At 37.0% G+C, this 25,057-nt stretch overlaps 1 protein-coding gene across 1 annotated transcript in view; it reads right to left on the bottom strand.

Annotated features, from left to right (window-relative positions):
- The window catches only part of ajap1 (adherens junctions associated protein 1), a 63,457-nt gene that overhangs the window by 24,716 nt on the left and 13,684 nt on the right, over nucleotides 1-25,057 (bottom strand). The window contains exon 2 of the mRNA XM_017467267.3: nucleotides 8,043-8,785. Within this exon, the coding sequence (XP_017322756.1) occupies nucleotides 8,043-8,785 (743 nt within the window). The remainder of the gene's footprint in view (nucleotides 1-8,042; nucleotides 8,786-25,057) is intronic.

Genomic DNA, 25,057 nt, shown 5'->3' on the forward strand with positions numbered 1-25,057 from the left:
TTTGACCCCATGTTATTGGACCATTCTTCACAACTCTCTTTCCCACTACATTAACAACGTAGAAGTAGGTGCAACATTTCTTCTAGATGAAAGAAAATTCGGTTTTATCTTTACAAAAAAAAAAAAAAAAAAAAAAAAACCCTAATAGGATAAAGGAGTTTGGACCAGATTAACCCAATTTACAAATTCAGCAGCAGTCAAGTGATAACGAAGTTGGCCATTTAGATGAGATGTAAGTCATGCATTTTATTGTTTTCCTTGTTAGCTGTTTCAAAGTCCTGGTACCGGGGGTACGAGACTTAAACATCTTTCTGAAAAATGCAAAAGGCATGAAAGTAGCTGCAGCCACCTTGACAATGCTTATGATGCTACAGTTTTTTGGGAAGCTTCGCTTTGCTGAACATTCAGTCCCACTTTACTAACGGTGTGATATTGCGTTTGTTTGTTTGAGTACCAGCTTCCACTGACACCTTTCCCAACTCCCGAAATATTTAATAATAAAAATATGCCCATTCACTTCTACCTTTTCCCTGGCTAGATTTTCAAATTTTTGATTATTATGAGGCAATATAAATGGAAATGCTAAAAAACAAATAGTTTTTTAGCATTTGTTCAAAAATCTGTCTGGAAGTCTATGTATCAAGAAGAACAGAAGGAAGAATGCAGATGCTGGCTTTTTAAAAGTATTTGAACCAAACAACCAGATGGGGAAGGCAGTAAATGTAAAGCATAAACAGGCAGAAGGTAAGTTGATTTGCAAACAGGAACGCGCTAGGGGAGACTTAATGAAGAATTAAATAGACTAAGATTAAAATCATAGAAACAGGCATGCAATGAGAGGCTCAATAACGCCACAGACTGGAATCTGGGGCAAGACTTTGCAATGGTTGAGTGTGAGTCTGGGTTATTTCAAGAAATGTGAGAAATTGGAAACGGATGTCCAAGAGCAGGAATGGGTACAGTACAGAACCCTTTGACCCGTCTCCACTGAAAAGCTCACTCCATGAGAAGACGTAGTTCATCTTGGGCTGACTTCAGGATGTGGAGCCTGACTAGTACCTAGAGTCTAGGATGTCCACAGCAGAGACCAAACTCCCAGTGCATGAGATATTGCAATTGCCCCCTGCGGTGAAAAGAGATAAGAATGGTCCACATGGTGTATGCAGGAGACCCTTTTGTATATCCAAATGAGGGGTGACTCGACCAAAGAATCAACCAAATGGTCCAGGGACTATGGGTTTGGGCAGTGATATGATGCCTCATAAATGTGTCAAGTGATCTTAAAGGGGTGATGTATTGGGGCATAAACATTTGACCATCTCTAGACCTAGGGCTTTGGCAAGACCACCATTATTGAGTCAAAAGATTGACCAGTACAAGATTAAGACAGGCAAAGATAAGGACTAGCTGAGAACAAGTCAAGAAAGAGTCTTAAGGTGATCATGGCCAAGTCAAGAATGAGTCCAAATGAAAGCGAGACCAAGTCAAGATCAAACAGAGATTAGAGATCAAATAGATTAGCCTTTAGTTCAATTTCATAAATGATTCTTTTGAGAATTGCAGTAGATTCCTGCAGAATCATTCTGCACAGTAAATTTAGAAGTATACTTGGATTACAACTAGAAGATTACATGAACATAATTTTTTACAAACTATCAGTCAAGAAAAAGACCATATTTTGCAAGACCAAGAATAAATCCCAATAAGTCCTAGACAAGTTAACATCAATACAGATAACATCCCCAAGACCTGGCTCAACCCCTACAGTTATATCTAGACCTCTCTAGTAGATAGCCCTACCCAGACCCCTGGTTCATATGTAGGTGTTTCAGCAGCATATGTCATCAAATTTGTTCTGTTGGATCATTGCAAGTGTGTGCTGGCTTCCTCCCAAGCTCTTTCACTTTTACAAAAGCACTCGTCTACTGTAGGTGTATCAATGGGAGAGGCATTGCTGTTGATAGCCTTGTACACATTACAAGTTGGGTTGCATGGATGCAAATTATTTTGTCATGAAACACAGGCAGGAGAAAACAGGGGGAGGTTTGGGTTTTATTAAAAGTAAACAAAGCAGACAAACCAGAAGGAGAAGGCAATAATCATAAAGCAGAAAAAAGTTCAAGCAATCAGTAAACAGATAAACACCTAGGGCTGGGCAATAACACAGTATCGGTATTTACAGACGGTACACCTTTATCGGTAACGACAGAAAAAATTTTGGTATAACGCTCGATAAAACGATAAAATGTTAACAGGCATAACGTTTGGTTGCATGAACAACCCTCAAGCGTGCACCGTCCCTACAAGTGACAAGCAAACAGCCAATAAGGCCGTGGTCACAGTAGGTTTTAGTGCTCTCCTGACTTACATTCAAACGCATCCGAAAACGGCAAACCACAAACACGAGCTCATGCGTAGAATTTTCATACTATGCTGCATGATGAAAGTTCAAATTTAAAAACTCTGACCTGCGTAATCGTCTCACGTGAAGACGTGTGACCAATAGATGATCGCAACGTCACTGTGTGAGCTTTTTATTTAAAAAAAAAAGACATTTAAAAATGGATGTGCTAATTTTAGCTGTATTGAGCTGTCCTGTACTTTAAAACACAGCTCTGAAAGATTATAAAAACAACTTATGTGTGAAGCAGCGAAAGTTTTGATGGATGATATCCATATCCTTTTCCCGCCCATATTCGCAGTGGTGTTCGACAAAAATATGCATGCTTAAAGCCTAGTGTGACCGCGGCATAACAAGTTGCATATCTGTGGGGTTCGGTTGCACCATCAGAGCACATGAACACATACGAAAATGAGTTCAGCACCTGACGAGGAGACTGTGAATAAAAATGGACATGTCAGCTCACCAGTGTGACAGTTTTTTTGGTTTCTTTTCGTCTGACCAACATCAGAACACCGTTGTGTGTAAGCTTTACAAAAAAAACCCATCCCGGCCAAACAAGACTTGTAGTGCGTGTGCAGTGCTCCGAGCATGTACAATGCGTATGACTCTGAACAGCAGGCAAAGAAGAAATATGACATTTTACCGCTTTTTGTGTTTTCTGTTAAAATGTCTGCTCTGGGGAGGACAGTGAGTGTCCTCAGAGCAGGAGCTCGGCTCGTCAGACACGGACCTCAGAACAGTGTTATCCGGAAGTAAGTGTTAAAGTGGAAGTTTTATACGAGGCTAGGCTAACTATGCTAACAGGCTGAGCACAAACCAGAGCACCAGGAGTCACGTTCTGCACTATAATGTGATGCTGATCTCCCTTAAAGTTTGCCTTGATTTTTCTACATTTACACTTTTACATTGCACACATTTTGTAACACTTCATTCATTAATTTCAAGAGTTTCTTTAACACTTGTTTATTTAATCTTCATATAAGAGAAGATATCCATTTAAATTCAATTTTTGTTTTGACTGTTAAAACTAAAATTATTTGTTGTTTGGGTAAAGTGGGTAAATTAAAAATACAGTAGTTAAATTCAAACCTTTTTGTCTACCAGTCTTTATTTAAAAATTATTAAAATTTATCAATTATATCATGATAATTTTTTTAGCTGTACCGCCCAGCCCTACAAACACCAAGCGAGACTTAAAATGTTTATACATAAAAACAACTGTATGCTGCCTTATCATAAAACTTATCATAGTCTTAATACAGATCCAGTTTTAAATGCTAAATATATAATGCCATTACTTAACCCTGTTAGCCCTTAACCCTCTCTGCTCTGCTCCGTATCATGTCTGACCCTGTGGTCTGACCCCTGCTTCCTAACAAGCTTGGATATGCGGAAAAAGAATTTCACTGTGCTGTAATGTATATGTGACAAATAAAGGCTTCTTCTTCTTTATAACAACCTTGGATATTTATCCATTTGCACACAAAATGGCTGATACTTCATGATACATCGCTGTTAAGTGTAATTCATGCTGTGACCAATCACTCCTCAGAATCAAACCCTTGGATAAAATCTGCACTGGGACTTGGCAAATATTACCTTTTGATGGAGAGGCTTGTATGCAGTAAAACTGCTCCATGACCTTAAGAGGAACACAAGTGAAATTCAGCGGAAAATGGATGCATGCAATTTCTAAGCAGCCTTGAACATTGATTAAATGATAATGTCAGCGGTTGTTTTTCAAAATTGCTAGAATCAGCACAGCAGACTGTGGTGTCACTAGATTTCATGAAGCAGTGATTCTGACTAATGTTTCCACAGAAGAAACAAAATCATGTTTGCGTTGATTCGACATGTACACACGTTTCTGCATCAAAATTGGAAAATAAATAAAAAGCTCTCTCTGTAGTAAGTTGAAATATTATTTATGATCAATAATAACTCCGTTAAAAATTAAGTTTAAAGAGAATATACTGAGACATTTTACTTAAGTGAAAGTATAGATATGTTGAAATCTTAATTAAAATTGAAAGTGTATCCAACAACAAAATGTGCGTCTTTTAAATGTAGTTAAAAGAAAAGTTCATAACTCATGAAATTAAGTTACTGATATGTTTTCATGTGAAAAGTAACTTATTACAATCTGAAATGGTTGATGATCATATACATGACAAATGCTACGTAGTTTGATAATGAATTAAGAATGAATTAAGATGCTGCCTAGCCAAATATGTTGGAATCATATAGAATATGTTACTAATCTAAACTGGCATTAGCAAACAGGATAACTTATTTAAATATACCCAGTTAACTTTAGAAATGACCAAAACTTACCTCAACATGACTTTTCAAATTAAATGGAGTTCATGCCTTCTAGAGAGGTAAAGGAGACACCTCATTTTATACCAGTATTTTCTTCCTCCAGCATATTGAAACACTTTTCTCAGTTAGAGCCAGGGGCACTCATCCTCAAGTTCCATACCACAGTCCAGTGGGTTATTCAACTGCACACAGATAGCTATATGCTAAATATAGCTATAATACCTAGAACGCATTACAAAGCCCTACAAATGCAATTAAATCTTGCCTGTAAAATAAAGCAATAACGTTTAATATGGGTTTACTGGGTTAAATATATTCTGATGATCCTTACAGCCACATTTCTATCTAGGGCCATTAAAGTCAAATTAATTTGTGACTACCTTACTACATTTCCAGGCAGGTTTTACAGTTACTAAAAAGCAGGGTGGCGTACAATAGAAAAGTTTAAATTGTAGACAATATTTCTGTACATTTTGTACTATGGTTTCTCAGGGGAGAAAACTGCAAATTTATTTAGCTGCAAATATTGGATTATTCTGCTTCCTGCACCATAATACCATAATATACAGTATACTGTAGGACTTAATATGGTTATGTTCTTAAATCTGCATATAAAATATGACTTTCATAAGCTGAGCATTATTATATTGTGCTTTTCATCTCAGAATTGCTGTGTGTATTATCACCTATTCCATGCCAGACAGTTTATCCAAAGTCAAATATTCATTCATTCATTTCCATCTTTATGCATTGTGTGTTTGTTAATCATTAATCTCTTGGTAAAGGCTTTGCAAGCTGGGAAGATATTATATAATCTTGAAACCATATACACAGCCAATATATATTAAAAGAAAGGGCTGTAATATCTCTTGACAAACGTTTTGTATGTAAGCAGTGCAGGTGGGTCAGTCTATAATATAACTTAATCCGGTTTTCAGGATCAAAAATATAATAGAAAAAATGCATTTTGAAATTTAGCAACTTAAGCCGTACAGAGAACTGTTTCCATTTCCACAACATACTTGACACAGCACAAGAAATGCTGGTTATTGTGCCTAACCTCAATACGATGCCAATTTTCACTGGATTCGTGTGGCTCACGATAATAGATCTCTTGAGGTGGCATTAAGCCTGAGGATCAACAGGCTGGCTATGATATAGCCAAGGACTAAAGCCTTTAAACAACTACACAGGGAAACTACATCATATGGCAACCCTGTAATATCTTTTTACAGGGGAAAAACAGGCACATGAGATACAAGTCTGCTTATTAAGGATAAAATATATACAGGACAGAGCAGTTCGATTGCATTATGAAAACTGGACTTAAATTCTTTTTTTTTTTTTTCCGTTAAGAGAAAGGTCTGACTTACTTGTTAATGCAAGCCCAGCTAATCATTCTTCGGTATCAAATAGGGATGCACCGAATGTTTGGCAACCAAAATTATTCAGCCGAAAATAGCAAAAAAAGTACTTTCGGTGTTCGGCCGAATAAATGAAAAGTCAGAATAAATTTGACCGAACAATGACGTGTTTGATGACGTGCCAAAAAGCCTAGCAACCAGAGTGAAATGCGCGAATTTCACGACCTCCACTTCCGGCAGTGCGCTCGGAGAGATGAGGAGGTGCGCGCATGCACGAGCTACGTGCACGAGCGCATGCTCTTCGGATGTTAACAACCGTGACATTGTTTACTGTGGACATGTGCGTTTGTTTTGTTTCTGTTCCGGAGTATCCTGTCACGTTGCGAGACGTAAAGGAGTAGGGTATGGAAGCAGGTAAAGACGTATTTATTTAAGAGAACATAACATTAACAACGTATCTAACTATACTCTATCTACTATAATACTCCGCGAGGTGTACAGGGACGCAAGTGGTATATATCCCCAATATAATCAGCCGAATATAACCATTTTCTGCAATCTTCTCAATGCACTTTTTAATGCACTTTTTTGTTGTAGGCTACAGAGTGTTACATTCTTTCAGCAGTCAGTTATAGCCCTAACATAGGCTACTCAAGGGGGGCTCAAAGATGACCACATCAAAATATTTTAATTTTACTAATTTATTTATTTAAAGTTATATTGTGCCTTGTTGGTAGCCTATGCCTGCTGGAATGGAAAAAAAATGTTCAGTGTTAAATAAATATTTTGAAATTGTAGTTTTTGTAATTGATTTTTTTTTCTTTGAAAAGCAAGACAAAATAGTAAAAAGCACATTTTGAGTATTTAATTTATGAAATGGTAAAATAAATGGAAAAAACGCAAAAAAAAAACGTGTTCGGTATTCGGCCTTCGGCCTTCGGCCAAGTTTTTCATTATATTCAGTTACGGCTTTGGACAAGAATTTTCATTTCGGTGCATCCCTAGTATCAAACTGAAAATGCTGCTGGAATTATTTATGTAATAAAAACAGATAATCATTAAAGCCAGGTAACATGCAAATATATGTTTTTTTTCTTTACCATATCATATTAATACACTAATTAATTTAACTCTGAGTAATTTCATTTTTTGTTCTGTTGGTATATCACACCCTATGGATGGTTATCAAAATATTGATATGTAGTTTTATTAATAAAATGACACTTAAAATTAAAACTATTCAAAAAGGTCTGTGAAATGAAGTGAATGTTGCTCATTGGAAAGCTGTGAAAAATGGCCAATAAACTTCAAATCAATAATAAACAGAATCCAGGAAACAGATCATCTTTCAGCACCAGTCAATTCATCATCTAATGAAATACTTTTACATGGAATACATAACATCATATTTTAAGAAATAAGTTTTTCAATGCTGTTGAATATTATGTGGAAATGCCTCATTATGTGGAAATTTGAAAAATTGTTTATGAGTAGGTAATAGATAATAAATAAATGGCTATATAGAAATAAAGTATTTATATAAATAATTATCAATTTCTTTTTACATATTGTGGAGGTAAAAAGTCATAGATCGTAAAATCTACAAAATGACGATTGGAAATATAATAATTTTTCCCTGTGGTGTCATGAAGATTATTCAACTAAACATAATTATTAAAGGTAAATAATAGTTTGGGGGTTATGGATATGATTTGTGATTTGTATGTATTGTATGTGTCTAGAAATTCGTAAAATCTTGTACAATATTGGTTAATGGTATCACTAACCCTGTTTAGCATTAGCTTGCACAGCCATAATAGTCTTTACACATATCATATCAAGGTTATCACCTAGTAGAAGTGTCCTGGAACAATCCTAAATACTATTATACCTGAACAAGGTATAATAGTTGCACCTAATAAAATTTGGTTTAACTTTGTATATGCTCTTACCTGGTGTATCTCCAAATGGCTTCTGTGGCTTGGCGGTCACGCCGAGATTAACAGCAGGCTGTGTGGTACTCAGCCTCCTTGGACGGGCAGTAGTGACCACTGCATGAGTCCTTTGTGGGCTGCGTGTGGTCGTGGTAGTTGTAGTAGTGGTAGTAGTGGTGGTGGTGGACTTTGTAGTGGCCATGGTCTTGGGGATAACTTTCACCTCATCCTCTGCGCCATCATCCGTCCCAGTGGGCCCCCAGTCAATAAATCCTGCCACTGTAGTGGTCCTTCCTTCCTGCGAATAACTATCATAACTATCCCACTTCAACTGCCTGCGTTGTCGCAAAAAGTGCTGCACAATGTCGGCTTTACTCCCCTCCAAAAACTCCAGCGACTCGCCTCCCTCTGAGACAGGGAAACTGGAGGTGCAGTTCTCACAAAGATGACGTTTGTGCCTCTGTGGCCGTGGTTTGGACCCTAACCCCACTCTTCCTCCTACTCCTCCTCCTCGGTGGTCGGGTAATGGTACCGGTTGTGAGACACCACGCTGCCAGGTACCGAGAGTCCTCCAGTGTGGACCACTGGGTACATCCCGGGTGAGAAGACGAGGGCGTAGGCGAGGCAGTGACCGAGGGAGCAGCCTAAGCCCAGTCCCCACTGGAGCACACATGGAGAGATCCATAGTGAGGTGGACAAGGGTGAAGAGGACCCACATTCTGCATCCCAGGAGTCCCAGTGGTCTCAATGCAGCCATGAAACTGGACAGAAGAAGAAAAAGGGCTATGAGTCTAATTGGGGCACCTTGACAACATTTATCCTATACCCTCCAGCATCACCTTGAAGTGAGTAGATGAGAGACAGGATGTTTTAGAGGTGTGTATCATTCCACAGGATCAGAAATAGGCTTGTTATAGACGCCCTGTTTTCCTAATGTGGTTTCACAGTCTACTGCTTACTGTTATGCTTCGTTCTGCTCCTTGACTCAGTAATTCTTGCAAATCGAACTCTAATAATTATTCATTTTGTATGTCCCCTTTTCATCACAAAGGTCAGAAAATAGTCACAGTGAAATACTTGTAAGGCTTGTCATCACTTTCCTAATCTCCAGTTTTGTTGTTATTGTTGTTGTTTACCTTGGGATGGAACAGTAGTTAGCTTTACTAGCAAGTTTTTTGTTTTTTCTATGGAAAATCCACTATGTGTGTGTGTGTGTGTGTGTGTGTGTGTGTGTGTGTGTGTGTGGCTGTGTGTGGGTGGTGGTTTTGGCGCAGGATTGGGGAGGGCTGAGGCATCACACAATGGCACTAATTTGCATTTAACATGACAAAAGCAAAACCGCATGATACAACTTTCCATGCTACAAGTCACCCACATAATGTCTGCATTAGAATATCAAAGCAAATTTAGACCTGCCAATCCCAAGGAGGAATAAAACCTAGCCACAAATGTAATACATTTCTATCTATTGTGCATATAGACAGGGTTTTACAGTAACCAGCAGGTGTTTGGAGATGGTGCTGGCACTGCACTTGTTTAAAAAAACTATTTTTTATTCATAGTGTCTTCTGTAGACTAACCGATGCATAACACAGATGACTATGCATATTTAATTGCTTTTAGAAAGTAGCTATAATTGGGAAATGACGTATTCACTTACCTTTTTCTCCGAAACCCCCACAATAACATAAAATAACTTTGGTTATGTGCCTACACAGGCTGTCTCAAACCACATAATACTGTACTAGGCTAAAACATTATATATATAGGTTAATCAAAAAATATATTTTTAAATATGTGCAACGATTATTGGCACCCCTATGAATTCATATGACAAAAATATATTTTAATATATTTTATATTCCCATTTATATTTAATTTTGTTTTAGTATACCTGGTTGACTAGGAACAGGAAATTGTTCAACCATGACTTCCTGTTTCACAGGGGTATAAATATGAAGTAACACATAGGCCAAATTACCTTAGTCATTCATAACAATGGAATATAGCTGTGATGTGTGGCAATTTCCACCACCAGGGCAATAATTAAGAAGTTCTAGTCAACTGAAAATGTTATGAATCAACCTGGAATTGAACGTGTGTCTATATTGTCTCAACACACTGAAGACTATGGTTCGAGTGTCCAAAAAATCTCCAAGGATCACAGCTGGAGGATTGTAGGTCTTAGTTCTGGTTTCAAGAAAAAAGCCTCTACTCTCATCCAAAAACAAACTCAAGCATCCTCAGTTTTCCAGATACTTCTGGAACTTCAAACGGGATCGGCTTCTATGGTCAGATGAAACCAAAATACAGCTTTTTGGCAATAAACACCAGAGGTGGTTTTGGCACACACAGAGAGGTAACCATTTGAAAAAGCACCTCATGCCCACGGTTAAATATGGTGGTGGCTCTTTAATGTTTTGGGGCTGTTTTTCTGCCAGAGGTCCTGGACATTTTGTTAGGATACATGGAATCATGGATATGAAAACATGATTGCCTCTGCCAGAAAGCTTAAAATGGGCCGTGGTTGGATCTTTTGGCAGGACAATGATCCAAAACATACATCAATATCAACATAAAAATGGATTACTGACCACAAAATTAAGGTCCTGCCATGGCCATTCCAGTCCCCTGATTTGAAACCCATACAAAACCTGTGGGGTGAACTGAAAAGGAGAGTCCACAAGCATGAACCTCAAAATTTGAAGGATCTGTAGAGATTCTGTATGGAGGAATGGTCTCAGATCCCTTGCCATATACTCTCCAACCTCATCAGACATTATAGCAAAAGACTCAGAGCTGTTATCTTGACAAAGAGAGGTAGCACAAAGTATTGACTAAAAGGGTGCCAGTAATTGCTGCAAACCTATATTTAACTATTGTTTTTCTATAAATCTGTGTTTTGTTTGCAATTATTTGATATGCACGAGAGTAGAGTATTTGTGTGATTTTTTTTTAACAAAAGAGCAAACTGTTAAACAATAAGGACAGTTTTTCACAGCCTCCTTTGCTCATATTTACCAAGGGTTCCAATATTAGTGAAGGGCATTATATATAAGAGAAAGAGAGTGGTCAAAGTAACAGTGATAGAACAGCACTACTTCAACAAATGGAATCATTTAGTGTAAAACTGCCAACTGGACAACAGAGCTCAAAACCAGACTTTGCGAACTACAACCAGACACCTGCTAACCAGACTTGGGGGGGACCTATAAAATATTGTATAGAGCCAGTTATAAAATGACACTAAACAGTGAAACACTTTGAGCTCTGACACTCTGTTCAGTAGCTGCAATCCCAAGGTACTGGTACACTTATACCAGACAAATCCCAAAATATCTTATCCTGGTTGGCTTGTCTGGTTTTTGTTTTGTTTTGTTTTCTAAATAAATATTAGGATATATTTTTATGGTGTTCATGCTCTCTATCTATGTCTTTGCCTTAAATATGTCTAGTTTACTTTTGAAGTCTGTTTAGAGTTAAACAGTGTAAGGACATTTAGAGATAAAATCACATATGGCATGGTGTCATTCAGCTGCTGTGATCATTTTAATGACTGGATCTATAATATAGCCTAACAGTAAAATTGGAGGTTTGGCACCATGGCTCAGAGATGATTTATTTCAAAAGCATTCACAATATCCACTAACAACTCCTGCCTCTGTAGCTGTGACTGTATATTTGAGGAAGCCTGAGTCACTCTAAATGTAGACAAATGTACTGATCAGTGATGTAGCTAATTCATCAAGATGTATCTGTAGACTGTCCTTCAGAAATAGTCAAAGGCTAAAGGAATTAGCAACTCTCACACACTAAAAGGGGGAAAAATGGCAGGTTTTCCAGCATCTGAAAACATTAATGTCATTTAGGTCATTCTTGGAAAAAATGGGTTTTCAGTTAAATGTCCGTTGGATAGTTAACTGTGCTCCTGAAGAGGTCTACTTGAAACCTTTTCTTAGAGTAACCCATCTGTCTTAAAGCTCCCTTAAGACAGATAAGAAAATAAACCAAAGAATTCAAGTGTCATTTGGATGTTTAAATATTCTAGATATTTAAAGAGATCTACTTGAAACCTTCTTCAAGTAGCCCATCTGTTTTACAGCTCAATAGAAGAATCCATTTTATTGGTCCAAACCAATAGCTCTGTGGTCTTTATTGCTCTATTGCATGCTACTTCAACGATTCAAAAATAATTTTGAATGATCTCACCCCCTGCTATAGCTTCTCAGAAGTTTCCTTCTGGAGTTTTCACCCTTGTGATCACCAGGGTCTACAAAGGGTGCCCAGTGCCCCTTTATCAACAGATCCATTTGATGTTCTAGCCATCTGCCACACCAAGATCAAGCTCACTCAATCAAGAAGCTCATCCAGTGCTCCAGCCCCTCAGAAGTAAGCCCCCTGCAGTTTCACCCGTATGATTATCAGGTGCTGCCAAAGGTTTCGTTGCCCTTTTGTCTTACATGCACTGTTCATGACTCAGCCGTCAGCATCATAAAAGGGCTTGCTTGCTTGGCACACCAATCATAAAGCATAAATTCATAAATTCTTCTTTGATATATGTTGATATTCTTGAATTTTGCAGACTTATATCACCCTATACCATGCACCACGTTATCTGTAAGGGAATTTTATAAATGTGTTATGTGAACTGAACTGCACAGGGAGTTGTAATGTTTTGTGTGAAACTGATGAACATACCATGTATCAAGTTCATGATCTACATGTTTTGAACATTGTCCTAAATGAATAATCCATTTAGAGGTGGGAATTAGAATAGCACCCAGGACATCCTTCTAGAGGACTTTCCAAACAGTGCATGACTGTGTGTTTAACAGTTTTATACTGCTGCACAGTAACAAATATGTCCCACAATAATTAACACTAAACCATTTTAACAGTCGATACTGAAACCTGTCCGGAAGGGATGCTTAGGCTCAGACATGCCATCTATAAGATGCCGCTTTTAATCTTCCAGATGCATATAAGGTGTGCAGATGAGTTGTACATATTGAGCAAGCACTGTGAGCATGACATATAAACCAAGCAGCCTACCAATATAATAGCATAAGAAAGGTCTATTATACTAAGTCTATTATTCACTTACATTTCTGAAAATTATAGTTATATCAGACATATTAAATGAATTCACATAATGGCATGAATCCTGGAAATGGAAAAAAGGTTGGCATTTTTTTAAAAAGGGGGGCTGTATTTTTTATTTATTTATTTATTTAGTCATTTGTCTTTTTATGGGCACAGCATCTTCCTTTTTATCTCCTCAAACCTTGAATATCCCATCTATCATTTGCCTTTCCTGTCCATTCTGTATCCTTATTTAACCTTTATAATTGAATACTTACTTTTTTCTATTATTACATTTTGTGTATTTGTTAATGTTGTGTTTCTCTCATCAAAGAAGCTTTAGTTTTAGCAAATTGACACTACATTTCAGCAAATAAAATTAATTCAGATATTAGATAAATCATTATTTCTTGGAAATAAGAAGATTATCTCAGCCTGGAATATTTATTTCCACTGGACTGGGGCATCATTTATGTTATTAATTATAATAATGTGTGATATTTTAATTGAAAATTTTATCAACCATTCTTACAATAGAAAGTTTTAGACTGTCTCTCTTTCTGTTTATATAGTTATATATGTATGTATGTATGTATGTATGTATGTATGTATGTATGTATCTGTCTGTCTGTCTATCTATCTATCTATCTATGTACCTATCTATCTGTCACTGTATTGACCCATCTACTCGTTTAAAAAAAAAAGTACCTGTGAGATTTAAGGTAAGTGAAGTGGGGTATGACCCTGAGTCAACTGCTCATCTGAGAGCTGATAGATCATGCAGGGAATGTAATTCCATTTCAGTTCAATCTGTAAGAACTGCTCCATAACCTGCTTCACTCTCCATGTTTCCCCTCAGTTCCTATATCTTACCTGTCTCGTTTTATCCTAAAGTGGGTAATTATTATCAGGATGAGTCCACTACTTTACATAAGACATGTTTGCATAAGAGATGTTTTACGTGAATCGTTAATATTTAATATTTAAAAGCAGTCTGTCGTCTGCTTGGTATTAATAAGATTAGCTGAGCAGAAACAGATACAAACATGTTCAAGCTACTGCCGGGGACTGTAATTTCTAATCGGAGGATGTGTGTTTAATAAAATTCAGAATAGGGTATAAATGCCAGGTTTGTTAAATGTACATCAAGTCAGGGTAGTTTTCTTTTTAATGTCTTTCTCTTTTAGACTTTTAGATTTTAGTACTGATCCACAGAAAGTAGTATGTACAAATAATGTGTGCTGATTAGGGATGGGTATCATTAAGGTTTTGACAGTATTACTACTCTTACTGATAGTGCGTAACGATCCTGTACTTTAACGGTATTCTTATTGGTACTTTGTGTGGTGTTTTTTTGTTGTTGTTGTTGTTGTTTTTTTTGTTTTTTATGAAAAAAAACAATTGAGAAGAGAATTAACATTGCTTTATTTTTTTAAAAATAAGATTATTATTATACATCTATTTGTAAATGCACCAGATTGAAGGCATTTTTATAAATACTCTAAAGAGTTATATATAGGCTATTTGTAAAGTAACTGAAGGTGATGTGCATTTAATTGCCCAAATGTTTACATACTGATTTATTTCTTTATTTGGGATTTTAATAACAGGTAGAAAGTATGTTGAATGCGTAATGTGTTTCACCAAAATGAAATCAACATCATTTCAACGTAAATTAAGCAAAGCAATTATTGTGATTTTACATTTATTTTATATGACGTGAAGAGCGTTGATTCAACATGACTTTAATGAGCAAAAAGATGTTGGATCAATCTCAGACATGGACATTGTTTCGATGCCGCGAGAGACCTCGATTATGCGATGATTATATGTCATTGTTGGTAAGGCTGCTAGCATACAAAACTGACATAGATGGGGCAAACAGACACGAGCTAGCTAGCCAGTCAAAAACTTTGCATTTCTCTGTCTGTACATAATGCACTTTTGAAAGATGCTTTGACAGATTGCTTGTGTTTTTGCCCTTACAAGCAAAAATCTTGTTGCATTTGTGGCAACGAGCGTTGTCTGCATCAAGTATAGTGAAGTGTAACAACACTTTTGAAGGTTTGGTTCTCTTCAATATTGTTACTCTGTGTATTAAATGGGAGCTTTCGTGTTGCGTGTGACAGACGGCCTCCGCGCACGAGAGATCTCACTTCTGGATTGCGAGTAATGAAAATGCAGATGAATGTCTTAATATTATCGCAAATTATAAATGGTTGGTGAGATAAAATGTGCAAGATAACATTTATAATAAATAATAATAAATAAATAAATAAATAAATAGGAAATACATTTATTTAATTTCTCCAGTATTGAAAGCAAAACCGATAACCTTATCGATACTACGGTCTTTCATAATTTAGCACAAGACCAGTTTAATACCGGGTTTCGGTACTCATCCCTAGTGCTGAAGTATACTAGCAGCATATATTGCAGAAACCATTTCATATAAATGTCACGCCCTCCAGGATTTAGCAATTTTGCAATTGTAGAAATTAACATGAAAACAAGCAAACTGTGCAATATTCAGAGGAGCTTGCAATTTTTCAAAATTACTGCAGATTTTCCACAGATTTGGTCCAAGACACATCATCACAACGTGCATTCAGCCAAAGCCCTCTTAGATTCACATGCATCCACATGAGTACAGCTAAAAGGTCTCATTTACCAACAAACATCACTGTGAAAGACAATTATGTGCAATTGCAATTTCACCAATTCAAGTAGTTTTCCGCAAAAAAAATCACAAAAAATTCTGCAAATTACATCGCAAATTTTGAAAAAAGCCACAGCAAAATCAAGCATTTATAATATATGCAATATAACAATAATTATTAATAAAGGAGATGTTTCTAAAGAGCGCAAGGTTTGTTATTTTTAATAATGATCCATGATCATGATCATGATGTTGAAATGTTTTACACGTTTTAGATAAAGCAACCACTCAAGCTCATGAGGCATAAGGCAGTGTACACCCTGGATGGGGTGCCAATCCATCGCAGGACACACTCACATATACACTCCCACACCCATTCATACACTACGAACACTTTGGACATGCCAATCAGCCTACCACGCATAGCTTTGGACTGGGGGAGGAAACCGGAGTACCTGGAGGAAACCCCCGCAGCACGGGGAGAACACGCAAACTCAGCACACACAGGGCTGTGGCGGGAATCAAACCCCCAACCCTGGAGATGTGAGACCACCGTACAACTATTACAGTATAACTATTAGTGTGAAAATAAAATTAATGATTCTCAGCCAAGTACTAAGAGCTAGAATGTAATTAAGGAGTGAGGTACACCTATATTACATTTACAATCATTTATTTTAAAATAAATGATATTTGCAAGAGTAGTTTTGAACTGTTTTTTTTTTTTTAAATGTATTGATTTCGCCCATATGAAACTGCCTGATGTACACACACTCATGCAAGAATCAGCCAAAATATGAGAATTAATATAACTACAAATAATTGAATAGAAATATGCATCCTTTATACTTGATAACTGAAAAGTTGGACTACGTTTCAACCTAGGCATGACAATTATGTCAATACCATACAGAAACTGACAATAAAACAGTTTGACATTTTTCCACATAGTGCATAATGTTTTATTACTAATGACCCTGTCCTTATAAAACATTTTATTTTACAAGTTCTCATTTCTGAAACTCTATATCCCCATCCTATTCATGATTACAAATCTTTCTGCTATGTAATAAAGATCAAGATCCTAAACGAGACTAGAGCTGCAACATCTAATCGATAAAATCGATAATAATCGATTATGAATACCGTTGTCAACGAATCTCATTATCGATTAGTTGGCCTGCATGCAGCACGGGGTACATTTACTCCCCACGTTACTTCTGTTCCGAAAACACACTTCGGAGAGTAAATACTAAAGTTGTGTCCCAAATGACGTACTATACACTTATACTTATTGTAGAGACTACAGTTTACAGACTAAGTTGACAATGTTTTGTATTGACACTTTATGTAGTCCTTGGACCGTGCCACTGTATTATGAAATAGTATACAATTTACATGGAGAAATGTTAATACAACCCTTTTGATTTGACTTAAAGATTGAGTAAATAACTAAAACAAGGATGTTCTAGGTATCTGACCTAATATTGATGTAACACTTCATATACTGACCTCATATTGATGTAACACTGGTACCTTATTAAAAGGGCCAAACTTGATCAATGAGATAATTATAGATAGGTAAAAATCAACTTCAATCTGAGAGTCAATTCAGGCTAATTATATTTGCATACAATGTTAAGAAATCACAAAAAATTAAGCTCCACCGTTGTTCTATATGATCGATGTTCTTTCTGCCAAGTGTAATTTGAAAATAAAGAATAAAGTAACTAAATTAATAAATAGGCTTGACCGCATAATAAATATAGGTAATGGCTGATTGGTACATAATAGATAATAGATAACAGCTAATAGTAATGATACATTTGATCAAGCAGAAAGGATCATAAAAAAACATTAATTTATACATTTGTCCTTGTTATAATCAATAATTGCTCTCAGTTCTTTGTATTATAGCAATTGTGTAAAGACAGTCACCATAACACTTACAACATACAGTACATCAGTGGATCAGGTTAGAAACGTTCTGTAGTTATGATTGTGAGGAAGTCTAGGTGAGAACTTCTAGGTCACTGTGTCTAGTGGGAGACTAGAATTCTTCAATTATGGGTACAGTGCAGTGACCTGTAGGTCTCATATCATTGAACCTGTGAATCACAAAGGACAACAAGGCTGACGTGTGTTTGTTTTATGTATAATGAAAGCCTACGGGGAAGATCTCTGACAGCAAACACTGATAAGATATGAGTGCATGCTTTGCTGATAGCATACACATACTTTTATACACACACACACACACACACACACACACATTTCAAGACATGGGATTATATATGCAAAGTACAAATAGTATGTATATGTATGTAACTATCTATATGTAAAACACATTTTCTATCATGGTTGTATTTGTTCAGTCCAAATAATGCATACATATTCATTCACATCACTGGAATGTAATTCTAATCCTAACCTTTACCTCAGTAACTTCAAACAGATGTGTTTTATCCTTACAGGTTTGCAAAAACAAGAACCTAACATTTAAGAGAAAAAAATTAGGCAAGATAAGCAAGATAAGAACAATGTAGGTTATCCCTATTTTATTTGCTTGCTTGTTTGTTTTGTTTTCCTACATAGTCAGGGCATTTTTGTCCTGACAATTCACTAACACAGACACTCAAGCTTCTTGGTCATCTTAATGGAAAGCAGGATTTGTTCTCAGCCCTGGGGAAGACCATCAGAGGGAAAGCCCAGCCGTCTTACAGTAATTACATCAATAAGTCCCACCAGGACCAGACTAGAAAGGCACACTCGTGTGCATATATATATATATATATATATATATATATATATATATATATATATATATATATATATATATATATATTCAATTCAATTCAATTTTATTTGTATAGCGCTTTTTACAATAGACATTGTCTCAAAGCAGCTTTACAGAAATATCAACATGGTATACAGATATTAAAGGTGTGAATTTATCCCAACTGAGCAAGCCACTGAGTGGCGACGGTGGCAAGGAAAAACTCCCTAAGATGTTTTAAGAGGAAGAAACCTTGAGAGGAACCCGACTCAGAAGGGAACCCATCCTCATCTGGGTAACAACAGTTAGTGTGAAAAAGTTCATTATGGATTTATATGAAGTCTGTATGGCCTTAGGAGCAGATGTAGTCCCAGCAGTCTGGAATTAAAGAAGATTTGAGCTCCATCCAGAGGCAGAAAGGATCTGGATCTCTAGTATCTCCATAAATTCGTGTGGGGCTCGGCAAAAGGAGAGAAGGAGAAAAAAGATTATTATGACTGCGAAGTAGTAGAACAGAATCTAGGGTAGGCTTGAGTAAACAAATACGTTTTAAGCCTAGACTTAAACACTGAGACTGTGTCTGAGTCCCGAACACTAATAGGAAGACTGTTCCATAACTGTGGGGCTCTATAAGCGAAAGCTCTCCCCCCTGCTGTAGCCTTCACTATTCGAGGTACCGTCAAATAGCCTGCATCTTTTGATCTAAGTAGGTGTGGCGGATCATATAAAACCAAAAGGTCGCTTAGATATTGTGGCGCAAGACCGTTTAGTGCTTTATTGGTTAATAAAAGTATTTTATAGTTAATGCGAGATTTTACTGGGAGCCAATGCAGTATTGATAATATCGGTGTCATATGGTCGTATCTTCTAGTTCTTGTTAGGACTCTAGCAGCTGCATTCTGGACTAACTGGAGCTTATTTATATTCCTACTGGAACATCCAGACAGTAAGACATTACAGTAATCTAATCTAGAGGTGACGAATGCATGAACTAGTATTTCCGCATCATGTAGTGACAATATGTTTCTTATTTTAGAAATATTTCTGAGATGAAAGAAAGCTATCCTAGTAATATTATCTACATGAGCATCAAATGATAGGCTGGAGTCAATAATCACTCCAAGGTCTTTAACTGCTGTACATGATGAAACAGAAAGACCATCCAGAGTAACCATGTGATCAGAAAGATTACTTCTAGCTACACGTGGGCCTAATAAAAGTATTTCTGTTTTATCAGAATTAAGTAGAAGGAAATTAGTTAACATCCAATGTCTAATGTCCTTTACACAATCCTCAACTTTACTAAGCTTCTGTCTGTCCTCTGGCTTCGCTGAAACATACAACTGTGTATCATCAGCATAACAGTGGAAGCTAATTCCATGTTTACGAATAATTTGACCTAGGGGTAGCATATATAAAGTAAAGAGCAGTGGGCCTAAAACAGAACCCTGTGGAACTCCAAAAGTAAACTCAATACGCATGGAGAAATCACCATTTACATCTACGAACTGATAACGATCGGTCAGATAAGACCTGAGCCAGGAGAGGACTGTTCCCTTAATACCAACAACATTTTCTAATCTATCAAGGAGAATAGTGTGATCTATAGTATCAAAAGCTGCACTAAGGTCGAGTAACACAAGCAGCGAGACACAGCCCTGATCGTAGGTCAGTAGAAGGTCATTTACTACTTTAACTAACGCTGTCTCTGTGCTATGATGAGGTCTAAATCCTGACTAATACATTTCATGAATGTTATTCCTATCTAAGTACGAGCATAACTGCTTTGCTACAACCTTTTCTAAAATCTTAGAGATGAAGGGGAGATTTGATATTGATCTATAGCTGGACAATTGAGACGGGTCAAGATCAGGTTTTTTAATCAAGGGTTTAATAACTGCTAATTTAAGTGATTTAGGTACATAGCCAGTGCTTAGGGAAGAATTGATTATATTTAAAAGTGATTCAATTACTCCTGGACAAATCTGTTTAAACAAACATGTAGGTACAGGATCTAGTATGCAAGTTGATGAATTGGCTGAAGAGATTAATGTAGCTAGTTCGGTCTCTCTAAGCGGAGCAAAACACTCTAAACATTGATCTAATATTGCTACATTGTCATGTAATGGGTTTGTTACAGTACTGTCCGGTTTTAATTTAATGGCCTGTATTTCACGTCTAATATTTTCAACCTTATCAATGAAAAATTTCATGAAATCTTCACTGCTATGTAATGATTGAGTGTTTCTTTCTGTAGTGGTTTTATTCCTAGTTAATTTTGCTACTGTGTTGAAAAGGAATCTAGTATTGTTTTTGTTGTCTCCTATTAAGGTGGAGAAATGGATTTTTCTAGCATCGCCAAGAGATTTCCTATATTTCCTTAGGCTCTCCTTCCATGCTGTTTGAAATATCACCAGTTTGGTTTGATGCCATTTACGTTCTAATTGTCGAGTTGTCTGTTTTAAGGTTCGCGTTTGATTGTTATACCAGGGTGCTAATTTTTTCTCTCTAATTATTTTCCTTTTGAGTGGAGCCACTCTATCTAGCATGTAGCAGAGTGTTGACTCCAAGCTTTCAGTCGCCTGATCGAGTTCTATGGATCTGACGGTGATCCAAATCTAATTGATGTTTCTGCAAGGTTATTTATGAAGCTCGGTGCAGTATATATATACTATATATATATATATATATATATATATATATATATATATATATATATATATATATATATATATATATATATGTATGTATGTATGTATATATAGGTGTGTGCGTGTCATTCTGTGGATAACCTACATGCATGTGAAAGCCTGTTTGAAAAGGTGTAGTAAAAGACAAATTCTTCTCGTATTCAGGGTTCCAACGTCATCCCAAAGCCTGTGCAATTTCTCATAGTAACATGGTGAAATGGAATCCGTTGCTGACATATAGAACCAACAAGATGGGTTACATTAAAAATGTGGCCAAGCACTTTAAATTTGTGAAAGTATAGTAATGGGTCAAATCACTCTACTTTCAAACAGTAACTATGCAAAGTGTACACTTGTATGCAAACCTGATATCATGAGGTAGCCAAACAAATTCAAAAGATGGAATTGGTGGATTTTGTTGCAAATAAAGTAAATTAGGGAAGTTACAGACAAAAATATATCAGCGAGTCCTGCTAATTTTATTAGTGAGAGAGCAAGCTGTGATAACCACAGAAACAATAACACTTAGTGTTATTAAACATATCAGTCAAACACTGGTACATAAGGATCAGTTTTTGCCATTGATATCCTAATGAATATGATGACTGTATTGTAGATCAGAAATCTTAGATAAGAATAGGAGAGAATGGGAGAGATTCAATCACATGCACTGGTTTCTGATGGTGGAATCAACTTCCCTATCAGTCACTGGCTGTCTTCAAATGAAGACTGGAAACCCACTTCTTCACTAAGAACTCAACTAATACGCTTTTGCGTTGGGGGTTTAAATCCTGCCTCTGCCCTGTGTACACAGTGTTTGCATGTTCTCCCTGTGCCCCGGGGGTTTCCTCTGGGTACTCCAGTTTCCTCCCCCAGTCCAAGGACATGCATTATAGGCTGATTGGCATTTCCAAATTATCCATATTGTGTGAATGTGTGTGTGATTGTGTGCTGCGATGGCTTGGCACCCCATCCAGGGTGTCTCCTGCCTTGTGCCCCGAGTTCCCTGGGATAAGCTCCATGCCCCCTGCAACCCTATGTAGGATAAGTGGTATGGAGGATGGATGGGTGGATGGGTGGATGGATGAGTTACATGTTTTACAAAGTTGACTATTGATTATGTGACTAATAAAATGATGATTTCATTGTTACATCAAGGTATGATTACTCTGGACAGAGAGCCTTAAAAAGTCTTTAAAAAAATCTGATGTGAGTGACTTACATGGAGTGCTTTCCCCACCAGAAAAAACATATTAAGACCTTTGAATTATAAGTTTCTACTGCTTATGTCATATAATTTCAGAGTCTTGGAATGAATGGAAAAGAATGCCACTGAATATCAGCTCTGTGGTAGCCTACTACTGTAAAAATATATTTTTGCATAAAGTACTATTTCACACACACACACACACACACACACACACACACACACACACACACACACAGAGAGAGAGAGAGAGAGAGAGAGAGAGAGAGAGCTATTCTATTAAACATGAATTGTTATGTTGAGTAATGGCTACTCCGATATTTAAAGTGAATGCTGGTGAACACAAAAGGCAATACCACTCTGTAGAGCTGTAGAGTTACACCTAGCTTGTGAATATGATATGTAATTCGCCCCTGTATGACAATGTCTCTCTCTTTCTCTCTCATTGTATTTCTCTTGCTCCCTAAATCCCTCATCCACTTTTCTTCTCTTTCAACGGTTAGTTAGTGATTACATGCACTCCGTGCAGTATAGATCCTACTCTTCAGATGCAGGAGCAGTAAGTGAAAGAAAGATGTTATCATCAGTTTCTTTCCTTTCCCTGACACCACGACTGCTTCGTCAAATGGCAACCATAGCAGCTGTTCATCTGAAACAGAGGACACACTGATGGCTTCCAGCATGCCTGTCTTGGCATCTCATTCCCTCTCCCTCTCTCTTTTTCTCCACTCGGATTTTAAGTAGACATATTGCTGTGTTAGGCATCAAAGTTTGTTTTCACACACACACGTCCCACACTGTGCGAGTCTCTGCACAGCATATTTCTGTAAGATTACAAGCTCTATGAACTACTAGAAAACAGAACCCCCCCACCCCAACATCTCACCCCCATACAAAATCGTATGCCTCTCTAGAAGATAGCATTTGTTTATTGAATCTAGCACAAGTTATAAATAATTGACTGGCACTTAAGATGGCACAGATTAGGTATTAATTATACAGGTTCCATATGCAGAGTGGCAACCAGATGATGTGACACAGCTATCTAATGAAATCATAATGTACAGTGTCCGTACCAGAGCTGAAACCCAAAAAATAAAGATGTCAGATATGAAGTATACACATTAAAGGTGTATATTTGTATTTGCAAATATCAGTATCCATTCATCAATTTTCTATATCACTTATACTACACATGGTCGCGGGAAGCCTGGAGCCTATCCCAGGGGACTCTGGGATCAAGACAAGGGACACCCTGGATGGGGTGTTAACCAATCGCAGGGCACACTCACACACATACTCGCACACCCATACACACACTACGGAAATCTAAAGATGCCAATCAGCTTGCAACGCATGTCTTTTTGCACTTGGGGTTTACAGATATGAATTGGGGTGCACTATTCTTTTTCTTCTTTTTTTTCAGAAAGCTTGCCAGGTCTACTTGAGACTAGAAGTGTATATCGTGGCAGGTTTTCCTTTCATGCAGGTGCAAATAAGGAGTCATATATGAAGTTGTAGGACAAACAAAGGCTACAGTCATTAACATAAATGTACAATGTTCATTCATTCATCCTTAGTAAGAAGTTACAGGCTATGATGATAGTGCTGGCATTCCTACCTCTGTGTTTTTCCCCCAGAGTTTTAGGACATGCCTACTTTGGATTTAAATCTGAGTACAGATACGAATGTTTGGAGCACTAAACAGCTACAGACACAGATTGTGACATTGTTTGACAGCCTTAAAACATGCATATATATTCATTAAAATTAATGTACAAAACCATTTCTTTGTGATTACTGAGGTTAAGGTTTAAGAGTGTAGAAATTTGTATTACATATAGGTAGTTACATAAATGTACATACTATTTGTACTGTGCATATATAATCATGTCTTGAAATGCATATGTGTGTGTGTGTGGAGAATGTATGTGTATGCTAATATCAATATCTGTATCTGTACTCAGTTTTAAGCACAAAGTAGGCATGGGCTAAACTGTCACTGTATTTTTTGTTTGTTTGTTTGCTTGTTTGTTTTGCTTTGTCTCTGGAAAACCCTTAAAAGGAACACAGCATCAGAAATGCCAGCACATGGCATTTCTGTTGTATCCCAGTGCATAGATCTACTCTCAACCAGATCAACTTTTCTGGAATGCTTTCTAAAAAAAAAACTCACCTCTTAGTGCTCCTTCTATTCATATCTATATTTGTATCAATTTACAACACATTATCTGTTCAGTCTGGCTAATGAATTTGTATTCAGTTACATTAATACACACAAGCTCTGAAAGAGGCTAAATTCAACACTTCAACACAGGTGTATTCCTCAAATCATTCCCCTTCCATCTGTTAATAAATTAGATATAGCATGATCAGTTGGACAATAGGCCTAGTCCCCTGCATAAAATTAAAGTATGAAAGTGAATCAGGGAACATGGTCACTCTCTCTCTCTTTCTCTCTCTCTCTCTCACACACACACACACACACACACACACACACACTCAGTACAGCTCAGAGGCATCAACTGTAATCTGTTCAAATGAATATCATACCCGCAGGCACTTAGCGCGGGCGTGAGAGCAGCATAGATAGATAACAAGGGTGGGAGGGAGGAAAAG

Source organism: Ictalurus punctatus, chromosome 5 (genome assembly GCF_001660625.3).
Source record: "Ictalurus punctatus breed USDA103 chromosome 5, Coco_2.0, whole genome shotgun sequence".
Lineage (NCBI taxonomy): Eukaryota > Metazoa > Chordata > Actinopteri > Siluriformes > Ictaluridae > Ictalurus > Ictalurus punctatus.